Here is a 17,936-nt window from a genome sequence, read left to right as displayed (position 1 = left end):
AAAAATATGGTAATATTTATTCATGTAATTTGAGTTATGGAAGGCTTAACTAAATTCATTATAAATATGAAAGGCAAACTTGAGTATTTTTCTGCAAAGCATCCATTATCTTCCTTTCTAAGCACACTCAGAAATTTGACTAGGTAATTGGAATATACCAAGAAAGCAACCTCAGTTACTTTATCCTTACAGAACAGGAACAAGAAGAATAAAAACACTGAAGCCCAAAACATGACATTCCAACCCAATTCATGATGTAATATGTAGTGGCACAAACTAGCTCTAAAAAAAATTTGGCAGTTGGTTGTTATTTCCTTGCAACCTTTTTATTTCTTAATGCTGCACCAAAATGTGAGAACATTCATTATAATTATTTCTCTCGAACCACTAAGACTGTTAAACTTGAAGGACATTATTCTGACATGACATTATCTAATAATAAGAACGAAAATCAACATATCAGAAGCTGCTAAGTAGAGTTTGGCAGAGCTCATAAAAAGGAAAAGATGCATGACATAATCTGCTTTAAGAGTTTCATAGCCACCATACAATTTCACTTACAAAAGGTTTTCATGTTAAAACAAAAAAAAAGTTTTCTAAATTAAACCCATGAAAAAAACACAGCTTAACAATTTAGATAGCAGATTATAGCAGTGATATACAAAGCTTTGCAGATGTTTACTAAAACAGTAAACTTGCTTACAAAAGACAAGCATTACTAGTATACTTAAACCACCTAGAGTTTATAAAGCTGAGCAGCAACACTTCCTCCGTCCCTCCCCAGTACAGCTTTCATGGGGAATGTTCCAGTTTTGCCAGTGACAACTCTTACGAAGCAAATTCAAAACTATTTATTTAGTAGCTTCTACAGAAACAAAATTAATTCAAACAGTAACCTGGACTGAAGGAGTTAAAACAAAGGAGGAATTTTAACCATGTTTTTTTCTTATGTTAACAATTTCAATACTTATTATATGTGATATGCCAGAATTTTAAAATGGAAGCTATTTTCACAATCAAAAATGCAAATAGTACTGTTAGGTTTGGCATCAAAGCATATGAAGTGAAAAAAACCCCTCTAGTGTACCCATCTAAAAAAATATAATTCCATTTGAATACAAAATGAGAACTGTCATTTCATTATTATTGACAAAACAGACAAAAGGAAGTTTGTTCTGTGGAGTAGGTTAGTGTGATACAAATGATACAAAAAGTTTCCATGTGTACATGATGAAAAAGATGTGACTTAAAGCACCAACTATCTGAAGGATTTTAACACTGTATTGCAAAATGATGGGAAAGCAATGTGAAACAAGCCTCAGTTAGATGTAGTTTTAAAATATTTACATTTCAATGCAGATATGATATATACTTTATCAAAACAATGTATAATCTGCTGGAGTATATTAAAAAAATTCCCAGCTTAAACTGTTTACAAAAATGCACCAACAGTGAAAGAGTTAGGAACTACCAGTTTTTCAAGAGCAGTCCCAGTTCAAACATACAACACACATCCAGCATTAGAGTCAGTATTGATTTTCTTATCTGTAAAAATGTAAGAAGTTATTTTAATTGTAAATATGTGCTTCAATATAGTTCATTCTATATGATTTTAAAATGATTTAAAATTGACAAGATGAAGAAAAACATCTATTGTTCATGTACAGAAACATTAGACTTCAGTATCATCCATACCTCTTCTTCACTAAAAACTTGAAATTTGGCCCCGATTTAGGAAAGTGTTTAAGCAACTGAGCAATGTTTACACTGCACTGAAGTCAGCAGATACATGTTAGATGTAAATATGTAACTAGGCACATGCTTGTATGAATTGAGGCCTACAAAAAATATATTCTAACAACATCTAAATTCTTAAGAAGGATGAAAGATTGCACTGAAAATCTGGTTCAACACTGTCAATGTAAAAGCTGCGCAACATGGTTTTTCATTTTGCAAAGTCTTCATCTTCAGCAAGTTCCCCCTGTAAATAAGCATTAACTCACCGACTAGAGTTCTAACCAAATGCCCAATTCTGTAAATGTGTTTCTATCAGGCTACACACACATGGTGGTAAAGGGTTTATGTTTGGCTACTACTTCCTTACATTTCAGAACAGCCTTAAGACCATATAGAGAAAAGCTTCTCTCTCCTATTGCTCCAAGCCTGATAATATCGCCAGCTCTGCCTGTTCAGAACAAAGATGGTACAGAAAGCTGACAGTGTTCTGCTCTCTCACATCTACGCAATACAGGCTAGGTAACGACTAAGTACTAAACAAAATCAAACTTTTTAGTGCTATCTGACCTAGTGGGAGTAACTCTGATCCCACAGATTCTTCATTTACACCCTCGTATCTCCTCTGAAGTCAGCAGAAGTGTTTTGTTTCACTGAAACAGAGTACTTGCACTTAAGAATTACTTTTTATGCATGGTGCTTAATTTGCCACTAAAACCTATGATATACACTTGCTGCCCACAGAGGATCAAAGGTGCTTTTCAGTACACATATGCTCGACCTCTGAAACACCATGCTGTAATAAAGTAAACTAAACCCTGTTAAATTTACAAAGATCTCATCGTCTAAGATTTTAATCCATACAGACCTAGCACAAACCAGTTACAGCGCAGTATCCTAGCACAGAGAATGGTAACTAGAAAGATGTTTGCATAGCAAATATTTTTCAAATTTCTCCTATGGAACAGATTAAGTTGACCGCCAATACAAATTTCAAACATGAGAGTGCAAAGTAGTGCTTAATCCTCACTATTGGCTTCTCTGTATCTCTATAACTCTGCTTTCTTCTTCCACTTTGCTAACAGTAGAGACCTTTTGGCAAAATAAAGCAGTTATTTCAATCTTCCTTTCCAAGCAAGTTAGTGGCACTCACTAAAAATAAGAGGGGAAACCTCCCCTAGTCTCTCACTTAATGCTTTTTTGCTGGAAGAGAAAGAACATCCCAACCCTTGGTTGCCTCTATCAAGTGCCTCTGTCCATGACTTATCCATTCTTCTTGGTCCATATATACTCTTCCACAAAACCAACACTTAAACAGACACTGAAGTGTTTCAGCTGGTGAAGTTTCCACCACCTGGTAGTTGTTTTTATGGGTCTTTTTTAGTTTCATTTTTAGCATACTCTGCTTTTTTGCTTGGTTTCCTGTCTCAACATTCTGAAGAGTAAGACGCTTTCGGTAACGTTTGACACCAAGACAACTACTTGTCCTTTCTGACAGAACTACTTTCAGGACTTGACCTTTATACTTGTTGATAGCCTTCATGACATTAATTATCTCTGGCGAGTCAACGTCAGGATGGTTTAGTACCACAACTGGCTGGTTACGACGAGGGCATTTTATCAACTGATTCATTCTCAGAGGGACAAGCCTAAGACGTCTTGCTGTCAACAGATACGACATGTCAGAACTTGAACTGGTTTCCGACTGAGTTCTTGTTTTCCTCTTAGGAAGTTCCCTGAAGCCTGCTTGTTTTGCCTTATTTTTGGGACCTAGTTGACTTTTTGAATAGGGTTTGCTTTGCTTACTCACATCACTGCTTTTCTGAAATAGTACACCAGTTTGTTTGCTAATATTTTTAACACTTGCCTCTCGCTTCGGTCTTTGCCTGAGCGATATACTTCGGGACTCAGCATTCAGTTCACTCTGATTAGGCAAACATGGCAAATGACTGCTAAGAGTCTCAGAAACACTGACAGGAACCGGGCGAGGCAGAAACATTTCATTGCAATACGCAGAAGGAGCTGATGTTTCACTCCTGTCTTCTATTCCATTTGAGTTTTGACTGCTAGTAGCATTCAGCACTCTCAGCATTGTCCCTTTGGGGATAAACACTGGAGTAGCAACATGGGAGTTTTTAGTTACCCTGCTTTTAGATGTTCTTGCAAATGTAAGCAAGTGATCTTTACTGTGTTCTTCGCTACTAATCACGCTATTTCCACTATGCACTTGAGGCAAAGACGCACACTGTTCCACTTCAGTAGCAGGAACAACTCTCTCACAGCTTGCTGAATTTTCTTGAGGGAAAAGCACCTTTTTACTAGAAGCTTGACATCTCAAAGGCATGGATTTCATGTTAGATTCAGCAGCAGACATGAGCTGAGCAATCTTTCTACACAGCAATGTTGCTGACTTCTTATTGCATGTTGTGTCATCCCATCTGACACCCTCTGGAACGTTTTCAGCCCCAGAGCTAAGAGAAAACACAGATGAAATAACAGGTCCCTCAAAAGCACTGCCTTTATTTTCCATCTTCTGTAGTTCTAATGATTCCAGAAGACAACTGTTCTTTTGACTTATGTTTTCAGCTCTCTTTACTTTGCTAAAGCCAAAAGTCATGTCCTTACAAGGTGGAGTTTTAGTGACATGAAAGTTTTTTCCTGCTTCAGAAGATGTAACAGATTTTTTATCAAAACCCTTACCGGCTAAATGTGTTTCTGTAGAGCTGACTGGCAGACTCCTACATTCTTTGTCATCCCTCTTTAGAGGCAATGTATCCTTTTGTTTAAGGACTGCAGAAGAATTTTTGCCCTTCTGAGCAGCCTCTACTGAAATGTTCTTGGAACTTTTATCTTCAGAAATAGCAGCATATTTTGGAGGGGGTATATCCACACCTTCTTCATAACAATACAAGTCATAATGTAAGTCATTTTTTCCATCTACTTCCCACCTTGAGGACTTAAGATCACTTTTTTTTTCAGTAGTATTCATCACCAGAGATGGAGAACAAAGTTCTATAACACCTGAATGGACATCAATACCTTTCACCAAATGAAAGCATAATTTTGATGCATCTTCCCTCTGTATAGATACAGAGTTACAGTCTGAGAGTTGAGAATCAGAAAAACAAAGACATTCAGAATTCTTGTCATATGTACTATCCAAATTAAGCTGGTTACTAACACTAGATAATTTGTCTACATTCACTTCCATGGTTAGTAACTCATTTTGAGACACAGAAGATGTTTTTTTCCCTTCTGCAGATCGTTCTATACCTTGATTCTCAAGTTCCTCTTCAGCACCATTCACAGGTTTGTAAATTGCTTCTTTCATAGGAATTAGTTTAAGAACCAGCTGTTGTGCACCATTCACTATTTTAATTTCTACTATCTGAGCTAAACAGTTAGAAGGAACTACAAGTTCAGACGGTGCAATTACTGTTAAAGGCATCCCAGGTTGTAAAGGCTCTGTTTTTGGAGAATAAACCTCAACTTCCACACTTTGATTCTCACATACGCTTATTTCAGATGCCTCCAATATTGTTTTATCCTGGACTGATACGGTGGTTACACTACATTCTACATCATGAGATGAACAGACTGTTTTAGTTGCTTTATCTGGAATCTCACAAACCATATTTGAAGACAAATTTGAAAATTCATTCTGAAAAGGAATTTTACCATATTTCTGCTTTTCAAATAAAGTGCTTTGACTTGGCTTCTTTTGCTTGTGGTTTATGATAGTATTTGACAGCCGTTTTGTGGGTGTTTCATGTACTCTTCTCGTATGTTTTACTATATAGTCATGTCTAACAGCACCGTATTCACAGTATTCACACTGATACGGAAAAGTTCCAGTGTGTTTCACCAAGTGTCTCTGGAATTCTCCTTTGGTGTAGGATATGTAACTGCAGTGGGAACAAATAAATTTAATTTCTTCATGTTGACCTACATGCTTTTTATACTGTAAAGGATCCTTTGTTGAAAATCTACATTTATCACAGTAGTATTTACCTGGCAAAAAGTTTTTAACTTTAAATGCTTTCTGGGTTTTACTTGGGGATTTTTTTTCACGCTTTTCGAAGTCTACAGCATTGGCACCCTCAGGAACAAAATGGAAAGCTGGTGGTGTAATATGACTGCACTTCTTGCAGATGAAATTTTTGTCTTCAGTCCACCCAAGCTTCTTATGCTTTTCTGTATCTTGCATTGAAATTTTCTGAACACTTCTGCATTTTATACAGCTTATCAGTGACAACTTACTGTTCTCAGCCTCAGTCCCTTGGTAACAGCAGTTTTGGTCATCATCCCCTTTTGATGGATTTGTTTTATCCTCAGAAGATTGCTTTGGGGATGTAGTTAAGGAATTATTTTTATCATTAACTTGGCCAGCGTACAGTCTTGGTAAAATTTCCCTCATTTTTTTTAACTGCATTTCAGAAGATGTGACTCTGCACCAGTTTTGTCAAACACAGCTGCAACAGACAGAATGTTTTCTTGATGTTAGTCTTCTGTGTGCTGCTTATCAATCAATCATTCAGGCCACCAATCTGCAGAATATACACTTTGGAAGAAACGGTGCTCAAGCAACTGCATCCATATTATATTCCATGTTCTTAATTTTATTCAATCAACTTGCAGCACTAAAGAATAAAAAGCAGAAGATTAAGTCAGTTACGATTCACTGATCACTAAAATACAATGAACTAAGAACTGAACTATTAGTGGACTACAGCTAAATTACAGAGCGCAAGTCTACTGTTAATATACCACTGATTGTATTCTGCACATACAACCATTAACTCTACGCAAAACATACCCATTCAAATAATCCTTTAATGTTTATTCAAAATGTTCATAAATTCATAATATTATCTGCTACGCATCAAAACCTAAAGAGTTCATGCTATTTATTCCATTTCATGGAAAATTTTACATTTATGAAATGTATTTATAAGCCTAACAGGAAAGACATTTGGTAACAGAACTGAGCAGCAGAATGAGATTTCAATTCATATACAGCCCTTAACTCAGGAAAAGATATTATGAAACACTTCAAGTGCCACTCATTTGTGAATCCCAGAAGGAAAAAGGAGAGTGACTACAATGGATGCTAGAAACAGGCAACTATGAGCTTGTTTTTAAATATAAGGATTTTTAAGTTAGCATGGAAATTCCTGAAGTAGAGAAGGAAGTTCTTTTCTAATCAGTGCCAATGTTTCAGATCCAAACAGTCCTGAACACTAATTCATAACAAGATGTGATTTATACTTCACATGTTCTCAAAGTAATGAAGTCAAAACAATCTGTGGCTGCAAAATTAATTACTTTCACTTCTATTAATATCACAGTGTAATCACTTCTATGTATGTGGACAAGCATATAAATAATTCACTCCATCCTGATAATACAGAATGTGTCAATCAAGCAAAATAAACAATGCAACGGAAGGCAGAGGGAGAACAGTTGTATCAGTGTAAAACCACCACATTAACCTGTGTAGTGTACTTGGCCCCACAGGTTCCAGCACTCTTACTGTCTCTTTTCTATATTTAACATGAACAAGATCTCAGCCTTTAAGCTTTTGCCAAGACTGAGACCACCGTTATTTGGAAAACAAACAAATAAATTAGCCTTTTGAGATATTACATAAAGCAAAACAAAGTCTAAAGCTAACAGCAACAAGTAAAATCTACTCAACATCTTTCTTATTCAAACATTCTTACTTATAGGCATACTGTTGCACAGATCTGCATTCGTGTACAGATCCTATTTCACGAGGTTATTTCTAGATTCCTTCAGATTTCAATACATCCTACAGAAGGCTTCTGCTTCTGAAATCCAGTTCCTCTCCAAGTCTATCTACAGAGAGCAGGGCCTGATTTGGGCTCCAAAAGCACAGTGCTGAAATCACCTAAGTAGCATCCTATTACAATAATCCTACATGAACGAAGAAAATTTTACACTATGGTACATCTCCACAATGGCTTGACAGGAGTAAGCATCTGATCCAGAAAGTTTTTCTTGCGTTTCCCTGTGCTCCATCTGCCAATATCCCTAACTGCTATAGGAATGCTGCCCCTAAAGGTGGGGCTCTGCAAAGAGCAAGTATACTGATGCAACCTCAAACAACAGTAAAAATAAGTTAGAAAACTGGTTAGGGACAACATAATGGGCTTTTCACTCTTCAGCAGATGGATGGCTGTACACCTGTAAAACTCCTCAGTAGGTAGTTCTTAGGACCGTAGTAATCTCGTCTCACTGCAATGCAGACAGCTGTACATCCCTATGTGAAAAACCTCTATATCCCGATGTGAAAAACAAATCAACGGCAGCATCCCAGGAAGGAGGAAAGTATATATGTCTACTGTATCATCTGAAGACTTTTTTTTAAGCAATTCTAATGTTGGTAACATTACGCCCTCTATTATCCAGATTCTAAAGAGGAAAGAAAAACAAATGTTTCTGGTAGTCTCAGATGGACCATTCTTCCCCTGCTAGTATCCCTTCTTAGACTTAAGATGAACCTTGTTGACACACAAGTGTGATGGTAGGCCTATGTTCAGGAGATCCACTGTTTTATGTCAGCAGAAAGATAATAAGAGCTCTTGATAAGCTCAACGTCCAGACCAAAGATGTTCTGAAGATTTCTATACAGCTTTAAGAACGAACAAAAATTGCATTTGAAAGGAAAGGGTGAAGTTAGATCAGTATTTGCCTTTTTTTGCTGTTAACAGCTATCCATTGATACTGAAACTGCCCTCCATAGGAACTGACCAAAAGATAAGCATAGAGCACTTTATGCCATCAACATCCTTGACCACAAAAAACAGTATTAAAAACACAGTTTCCTTACATTTTTTTAACACTGTAAACTTCACCTTATGGGACAACATGGAAAAAGGATCCACCACCTTTAAAGAGTAAGAAAGTACAAGAAACACTGTCAAACATTTAAGAACGCTTCAATTTACCAGACAGATCTGGGCTGCTCAGTCCAAGAGGACACTAGAAAAATTTAACAGAGGTAATGCAAAGAACAGGCCAGCAATCCTTCTGAACTTTCCTAACTCAAATAGCTTTATATATGAAAGTGAAAACAAATAGGTATTGTCCTGGTTTCAGCTGGGACAGAGTTAATTTTCTTCTTTGTAGCTGGTACAGTGCTCTGTTTTGGATTTAGTGTGAGAATACTGTTGATAACACACTGATGTTTTAGCTGTTGCTAAGTAGCGCTTTTCCTAAGTTAAGGACTTTTCAGTTTCCCATGCTCTGCCAGCAAGCAGGTGTGCAAGAAGCTGGGAGGGAGCACAGCCAGGACAGATGACCCCAGCTAGCCAAAGGGGTATTCCATACCATGGAACGTCATGCCCAGTATATAAACTGGGGGGAGTTGGCCGGGAGGGGCGGATCGCTGCTTGGGCATCGGTCAGTGGCTGGTGAGCAATTGCATTGTGCATCACCTGTCTTTTCTTGGGTTTTATTTCTCTCTTGGTTATATTCCTTTTCATTACAATTATTATTATTTTTAATTATTATTGTTAGTATTATATTTTATTTTACTTTAGTTATTAAACTGTTCTTATCTCAACCCACAAGTTTTACCTTTTTTTCCTAATTCTCCTCCCCATCCCACTGGGAGAGGGGAGGAGTAAGCGAGTGGCTGCGTGGTGCTTAGTTACTGGCTGGGGTTAAACCACGACAGGTATATAAACCCAAAACCAAGCTTTCATTCAGACCTGTGACAAATACCATGTTGCTAGAATCCAAGTTTCGAATGTTGTTGGAGTTACTGCAACTGCATTTCAGATGTGCAGTGGGTTTATCCTAGCCAGCAGCCAAGCAGCCACACAGCTGCTCGCTGGCTCCCCACCCCTTCCTGAGTAGGAAGGGGAAGAACTGGAGAAAAAGAGCCAGAGGGTCGGGACAAAGGCAGTTTAATAGGTGAAGGAAAGAGGCAGGGAGGTGATGCACCTTCCACAAGCAGACCAATGCCCAGCCAGTCTCTGAGCAACAGCCACCTTGGAAGCCAACCCCCCCCTCCCCTTCTTCTTCCTCCTCTACTTCCAGTTTTCATTGCTGAGCATGATGTGTTATGGTATGGAATACCCCCATGACCAATTCTGGTCAGCTGTCCCAGCAGTGTGCCCTCCCAATCTCCTGCCCACCCCATGCCTACTCACTGCAGCGGAGGCAGAGAGGGGAGGGAAAAGAAAATCTTGTCATTGTGCAAACACTGTTCAGCAACAATCAAAACACTGGTGTGTTATCAACACTGTTTTAGCCACAGATCCAAAACACAGCACCATACAGGCCGCTATGAAGAAATTTAACTCCCTCCCAGCCAGACCCAGTACAAGGTGAAAAAGAACTGAACAACCAGGTGATGCTGAAGTGACAGTGCTGTTGCCTCACTATTTTTTCACCAATCCTTCCTGAACGCTGAATAGTTAACAAGAAAAGTTTTGATGCAAACAGGTCCACTTTATCATTATTTTGGATAAAACAAGCCCAAAAGTACATTGTAATTCCATTCTTATATTTAAAAAAAACTATTTGCTTTTTCTGGTTACTTCAGAAAAGTGAGACCATCAATGTACACAGAGAGGTGGTGCAATCCATCATCCATTCACTCCACACTGGGGGGGGGGGGGGGGGGGGGGGGGGGGGGGGGGGGCGGGCGGTTGGGGGGGATATGCTTCAGACGATTTAATTAAAGGATACATACTCGATTTCTCAAGTTACAATGAAATGCAGAGTACACAGACCACTCCAAAGATATCATTAAAGGAAAACCTGAAAGTCGACAAGGAGTCTGAATGGCAAACACAAAAACAGGATGGATGAAGAATGGAATAAGAGATACAAGGAGTGTTAAAATCAATACCAGTCCCTGTCTTTACAGGAATGGATTCAGAAAAAGTTTGTAAAAATACTTTGAAATACAATAAGGTACCTGAATTAGGAGAAATCGAAAAAATTTAGAGGCCCTAATTTTGAAAAAAATGGGAAGTAGAAACTTAGAGGTACATGGAAAAAGGACAACAGAAGGAAGATAAACCAAACTTTCTCATTCACTCCTTCTACCAAACATCTGCAATTCAGTGACATTAAAAAGTGGGGCATTTAATAAAAGGAAATATTCCCACCTTTCACACAACACTAGTATAACTTGAACCTTGCTGCTCAAGACACAGAGATCAATAGATCCACAGGAGTCAAAAGGTGTTCCAAACAGTGGGTATCACATTTACATAAAGGTTAGAAAACAAAGACCAATTAAAAACAAGAAAAATAGGCAGAAACATCCTCTGCAGCCTGACTATGCCAAATTCATCCAGTACAAGTTTTTTTGCACTGCAGTAGATTGCAAACCACTGATGTGGCCACTGTCAGACAGGAATTGCCAGTGTCTTCCCATTATTCTATACTCCTGAAATTTCCATTTACTTCAAACACATTAATACTTTGTTCATCATTTCAAAGAAAAATGTTTCTTTTCCAATGTTTCAGTTCCCTTTTTTATCTCAAATTATATGCTGCTATAACAATGAAATGGGTGTGATAAGCAGCATGCATTTATCATATGTGATCAAATAAGTAAGACCTTACTTCAGCAAAGCGCACACCTCTCGCACACTAAGTTCGAAGACTGCAGCCAACAATCAAGGCCTGCTTTGGTATTGAAAAGCCCATATAAGTGGTCTCCTAAGAGAAAAGTTTAAACAGAATTGGAAGACACTGTGCATCACTGTATCAGGAAGATACAGTGTGTAAAATTTGAGTCTCTATGAAAAACTTAAATCTCTGTGTAAGCTTAAAATTACCTTGTCTGTATTTTACAATTATGTATATGCCATATACTATCCATTTAACATCAACTGACTATCTCTGTTATGCAGAGTTAACTGATCCAACTATGTAGCCACAATTATCAGTCATTAATTTTAGGCCTGACGACTGGGAGAGATTCAAGGTGCTTCAAGTATAACACATTGTACTAATTAAAAGAATTGATTTTGTATTAAAAACAAACTATTCAAATACACCAAAGAAATTTTATCTACAATTATTTCTTCTTAAAAAGACATTTTGTTTCACAATAACAGCTAATCACACAGTCATAACACTTTTTTTTATCTGAAATTCATATGAAGTTTTTCCATCTACATGAATAAGGAATGTCAATGCAGAGAATTAAGAGCAAAGACCATGCACCAGGTTTTCAGAGCTTACTTTTATTATAAAATATACAGTTATTTCACTCTACAGAAAAAATTAATTACATTCAAAATTTTTGCTACCTATGATATAGTTATGCAAAATACCAATTAAATCACTATTTTTAGAATGCATAGGTGAAAAATTGTCCAATTTATTGACATTTATTGGCATTGTAAGAAGTCAGGTACATATATGGACTATACAGTATTCTACTGAAATGGAGGTCTGCTTCTCTGTGGCTCTAGGACTGAGGCCTAGCTTTATTTGTATCTGAAAGATACACATTTCTGACATATTCAATTGCTTGGTGGTCTTGCAATAAGCTAAGCATGGCATTCTCAAATAACTACTGTATCAAAAGTAGTACTTTAGAGAGTGCTCTGAGATGTTTATACAGTTGTTTATCATTACATGTATAATCAACTTTTTAAATTTATGCTGCACACTTCATCACTTCACACAATTTACAACCATTTTCAAAATCTTTCTGTATATCCAAAGCATACTGACTAGTAAATAGCATTACCTTATTCTAAGCTTTCAGGCCTGTAAGCAATAAAGCAAGGAAGTATGGCATTGAAGAAAATGTGAGAGGAGGGGGGAGAGTCCCATTACAAGTACATATCCCTCTGTACCCAGTTCTCAAAACACTCATGTAGATGCTAAAATTCATTTCTAGCAGGAATTAAATCTGTAGAATTAGCCACATCCTATCTGTACGTGCAAGAAAAGGGCCTTGACTATAACCATTTATTGTAGTAACAATGCAGAACAGAATGCTAGCAAAATCCTGTCAAATACAATTAGTCTTCTTAATAACAAAACAGACTTCTTTTATTAAACGTGTATTGCAGGACACTTTGGCTACATCTATGATAACACTAGATCATTTATTTAGAAGAAAACAAAGTCATTTTATACGTCTAAATTATCTTAAGTGTCCAATGTAATACTTTTTTATGATAGATTCTCTTGCAACAAAATTTAATGTAGGATTTAATTAAGCAAATCTTACGTCCAAATACTCTAAAGAACACAACTTACATACAAAATACAGGATGATCTATTTTGCTCAGTAATAGAGTTACTAACCCGAAAGCTTCTTTTCTTCAGGAAGAAGACCAAGATGACAAACCTAGACAACAGCTTTACAGTCCAGAGGAGTCTAAAGCAGCCTGATGGCGTCCACGAGACAGCAACACCCGCCAGCCAACACCAAAAAATCCCATTTTCTTGGGCATCCAGCCCACCCACGCAGAAGTGTTGCCGCCTCTCCGGGGAAGAGAGGCCTCTCTCGCTCAGCGCCCGTCTCCGCAGGCTGAGCCCCGCCGCTGCCCAGGCGAAGGCGGCCGGTCGGGTGACGGACCCTCCGCAGGCCGCGCAGACCTCCGCCCGCCGCCGCCGCCGCCGGGGAGGCGGCTCCGCCCGCGCCGCCGCGCAGTGCCGCCGCCGGCCCGCAGGGGGCAGCACCGCGCGGCCCGCCGGGCCGCAGCCCGCGCTCGCCGCTGGGACCGCCGGCCCCCCGCGCGGGCGGGCGGGCACGCAGGCAGGGCGGCGGCGAGCAGCCGACAGCCGCGGCGCTGGGCCGGCTGCCACAGGCCGAGGGTGGGGGAGCCTTACCTGGCTCGGAGGAGGACGAGGAGAAAAAAGGGCTGCCTCCCTCAGGGGCAGACCCCGCCAGCCGCCAGGGCTCCCCTTGTCTCCAGACGCACAAGAAACGCAGCGCCGATCCTCATCCTCCCCGGCCCGCAGCTCCCGCCCTCCCGCTCCGCCCTGAGGTACTTACCCCGGCGAGGGTGAGGGTGAGGGCGAGGGCGAGGGCGAGGCGAAAACGAGCGCCCCGCCGCCGCCTCAGCACAGCCCCCCGCCCACCGCGGCAACGGAACTGACCTCAGCGGCCGCTGCGGCGCCGCGCCGCCCCATTGGCCAGCGCCGCACCGCCGCTCCCGCCGGCGGCGCCGTGTAGAGCTCTACTGAGGCGCCCCGGGCGCGGCGGCGGCGGCGCAGGCGCGCTGCGCACCTCGGCCCGGCCTGGCGGGGGGCCCCGCGGGGGAGGACCCGGCGCTGAGGTGACACCTCGAGGAGCCCCGGGGCGCGCAGCCCGCACCCGCGTGGGGACCTGTCACCCGTGTGGGACCCAGCATCGCGCGGGGAATGCGTTACGAGCCGTGGGGGAAGAAGCTGGGCTGGTGTTGAAAGACCTGCAAGTTGGCAGGTGAGGGTTTGTAAGAAGGTGTACCGTTGGGTTGTTGCCTGCTGGCTGTCCCTCAAAGATTCTGACAGGACAACAGGCCGAAGGAAGAGCTGTTGTTCCCAATAATCTCTCTACATTACCCCTGATACCACCGTGTTTTATTTGTATATGGCGTGGGCATACATTTCACAGGGATTGCTCAGTTAAGTGGCACGGTGACGTAGTAGTTGCATATTTTCAGATGCTTCCTATAAAATCCAAATTTCTCTTTAAATAAACTGTTCTTACTCAAATTTGAAGGGAGAAAAAAGGATTTTAACTGCCAGCATCATGCCCTCTAAAAGTACCTTTAATGTCACTGCAGTATCTAACCACTATGCTTAAAAAGGAAACCATATTTAACATAGGGCCCAAAGTCTTTCCACATGGCGTCTTTAAAATGGAGCTTTTTGGCACATGACTTCAAAGTTAAACTCTGTTTTGTTGATTGTTCTGTTAGCATGGATTCTGTGTGATAAGAGGAACCACAACTGAGCTACATCTTCTGATCAATTCTGTACTGGAATGATTGGAAACAGGGCTTGACCTATCCTTACCATTGTCTAGGCATCAACACGGATCTTCAGGGATCTCTGATTTTGGGATAGGCTCTTTGGGTCACAAAAAAGGAAAAGGAAAGCTAAAGCTATCAGACAGGGAACTTTGGGAAAAAGAATCCTCTCAACTATGAATTTTTTAGTTCCAAAATGAGATGTTACTCTCAGAGTCTGTTACATCTTTTGATCAGCAGCATAAGAAAACACTGTTAACAGTGGAGTTTGGAACACTGTAGTTTATTGAACATTTTTAAAACTTGTGAAGAAGGTCTTCTGGCTAATAGAGCCTGTTGGGATTTCTGGAAGGCTTTTGACAAAGACTGTCAAAGAAACTAAGCAGTAATGGCACAAGACCAAATGTCTTGGAATGAATAACTGGTTAAGGATGGAGCACAAGGGGTGGGAGTGAGTGTGCAGTACTTGTAGTATAGAGGTCACAGGTGCACTGCTGTAGTGATCTCTGCTTGGACCGGCTCAACATACTTACAGGTGACTTGGAAAAGGAGCTGGGCACTCAAGTGACAGCCTTCTGATGATACCAAGCTCTTCAGGGACTTATGGACAAAAGCCCACTGAAGATCTGCAGAAGGACCTTATAAGACTGAGTAACTAGGCAGTAAAATGGCTGATTACATTTTGGATAGATAAAAGTGATGCACAGTGGGGAAGAAGATCCTAACTTCAAATATAAAATTATGAGTTCCAAGCTGACTAGTACTGTGCAGGAGCAAAATCTTGGAATTACAATACGTTTCTGTGAAAATCTCACTTCAGTGCTTAATAGAGTTCAGAAAAACAAGCTCTATGCTGAGATTTGAAAAGGAACAGAGAACAAAGCATCCTTGTGCTGCTGTGTAAATTCATTATTTGACCACATCTTGAAAGCTGTTTGTGGTTCCGAGTTCCCTCAGCTCAGGAAAGACAGAATAGTAGTGGAAAAGGTTCAATGAAAGGTAAAAAGCATGATCAAAGGTACTTTGCTCTCAACTTTCATGTAAGGAACTACTAAGCTCCTGTCTGAAAAAAAGATGACTATTGATATAACAAAGGGCTAAAAATCATGAGTGCACATTATAATGTAAACAGTTTCAGGTGGGAATTGTGTATGTGGATCCCATGAAAGCCACCAGGGACAATTTGCACTTACTGACTTGTGTCAGCGGCTCTGCAAAGGTGATTATGTGGTGTTATGAAAATTCACTTCCCTAACTGTTATATCGATCAGTCTTTATAATATGAAAGTGTATTAACTTTGTTAATATATATTAGTTCACATTATACACTGCAATGTAATGAGGTAGTGGAATTTTACTGGAGACTTTGGTATTGTTCATGCTCAACTAAAAAAAAACTAAAGGACAGCCCAGCCCTGGAAATAAGGACTTTGCTTCTTGGAAGCATAGAGCTGTCCACAAAGGATAAAGGATACCCATAGACAATCCAGATAAAGCCAGCATCCTAACCCCTCTAACATGTCTGTGAAACCCTCCCAGTGTCATCTGGCATCATAGATAAGTAACTCTAGCAAGACTGACTCCAGGGACATCTGGATCAATAGACAAGCAGCAAGAATGCTGCAGAAATACAGTTGCTTTGCAAAGTTTTACTATGATTAGTAATTGGTAGTGTGAGTCTTAGTAATTAGTCAAATTGTGTTGTACCTGAACAGTTGAAGGGTATGAGAACCCTGTGTAAAACCACATTCAGGGTGACCCAGTTTGGCTGGGACACCTAGTGCACATGAATAAATATTTACCCTTGTAATTCTATACTTTGTTTCCTAGCCTCCCTCAGTCCGCATGGGCCAGTTGCAAATTTTCATAAGTGAGCTACATTTAGCAGATCATTTTCTTCAAAACCAGAAAAATTAGAAACATTCCAAAAATAACAGATGATATTCTGTAACACAAGTAGTAATTAAAAAAAAATAGTTTGCTGGTCAAAATGTTTTTTTTTTCAGCTCATCTGTCTGTATCTGAAGCAGTCCAAAGTGTGATAAATATACTTCATATCAGTAAAATGGAATCAATTATCTGACACACAATACTGATTAAGCACTTCTATCACTCTTTCTTAGATATGTGTAGCTAGCCTGCTCTGAAGTTAGAAAGGCAATTGCCTGTAACAAATGCAAAGAGATTATTCAGTATTTAAATAAGGCCAGACTAAACAATGTCATCCAGAAGAGGCTTTGTTATGGAAAGCTTGAGAGTCAATTTGCATCTTCCTCAGCATTTTCTAGCTACATAAATTCAGTCCCTTCCCTGCATTTTCTAACCCTCCGTTCAAAGCTACTCCATTTCCTTTCCCTGTCACGTGAATGCTGTCTTCGCAGAGATGGGTCAGACCCGCTCAGGTCAGATCATAGCACCTCTTTCTTGCTTAGTCTCCAGCCCTGAAACTAATCCTGCTGCAGTTACCACCTTATCACTCCCCTTTCGTTTGCCATTTGCCAGACGTCTTTGGCGACCTCTGAATTGCCAGCTCTTGCGAGGTCTTTTGTTCCTTCTCAATTTGTCCTGTGACTCACCCACCCCGCAGTGCTAGTTAGGCACTTGTGAGCATCCCTGATGAGGACCCTAAAGGGAGGGTCATCACTTAAGTAATGGTAAGGGTTGTTACCTAGATAGGAGATGCTGGTGGTAATGCTACTAATTGGCAAATAGAAGCAGCATCCAAGCAAGCAGCCTATTTTACTTCACAGTGGGTCCGAGTTTCTACAGCAAAGACACGATGCCCTTCCTGCATCCTTTGCACCATTGCTGTCCCCTGTGAGACTGGTCCTGTCATGCGCTGTGGGACACCCACATAGCAGGAATTCACCACGACTCCTCTGCTGCTGCTGCTTGTCCTGCTGTCAGCCTGCATTTCTTTCCACCTTCTAACAAGATTATCTGACATGAAATGCTGATTGTGGCTTGTAGAGCCATGAGAGCCACAGGTAGACAGTTGCTGCTCAACTCAAAACTATGAAACAGCTGTGTTTGGAGAAGGCTCAGGAGGAAAGAGAATAAAGAGGATGAGTAAATGGGCTACAAGATTAATCAGGTGCTCTAGGAGCTTTTCTTGGAACAGTTTTGCTTTGTGTGTTACTTTGCTTTGTGTGTTAAATTCACAAGCCCTCCCAAAAAAGTAAGAAAGCAACGTATTGGAAAACCTGAGAAAACCAGCAGTGATAACCCAAGTTGAAA

General features: G+C 40.3%; 1 protein-coding gene across 1 annotated transcript; it reads right to left on the bottom strand.

The window, feature by feature from the left end:
* ZNF518B (zinc finger protein 518B) lies at positions 1 to 13,774 on the bottom strand. Its single transcript, XM_050895994.1, has 2 exons — positions 13,742 to 13,774; positions 1 to 6,374 (listed from the first exon to the last, which is right to left on the bottom strand). Exon 2 carries the CDS (start codon positions 6,164 to 6,166, stop codon positions 2,924 to 2,926), a length of 3,243 nt encoding a protein of 1,080 aa, XP_050751951.1. The 5' UTR covers positions 6,167 to 6,374; positions 13,742 to 13,774; the 3' UTR covers positions 1 to 2,923.
* Between the last annotated feature and the right edge of the window lie 4,162 nt (positions 13,775 to 17,936).

This window comes from Gymnogyps californianus, chromosome 4 (genome assembly GCF_018139145.2).
Source record: "Gymnogyps californianus isolate 813 chromosome 4, ASM1813914v2, whole genome shotgun sequence".
Lineage (NCBI taxonomy): Eukaryota > Metazoa > Chordata > Aves > Accipitriformes > Cathartidae > Gymnogyps > Gymnogyps californianus.
The sequence above is the reverse complement of the archived record's forward strand: the minus strand, read 5'-3'. Positions and strand labels throughout refer to the sequence as shown.

Bases quoted from the DNA above. Each gene is read 5' to 3' on its own strand.
- ZNF518B (XM_050895994.1), bottom strand. From the start codon at position 6,166: ATGCAGTTAAAAAAAATGAGGGAAATTTTACCAAGACTGTACGCTGGC.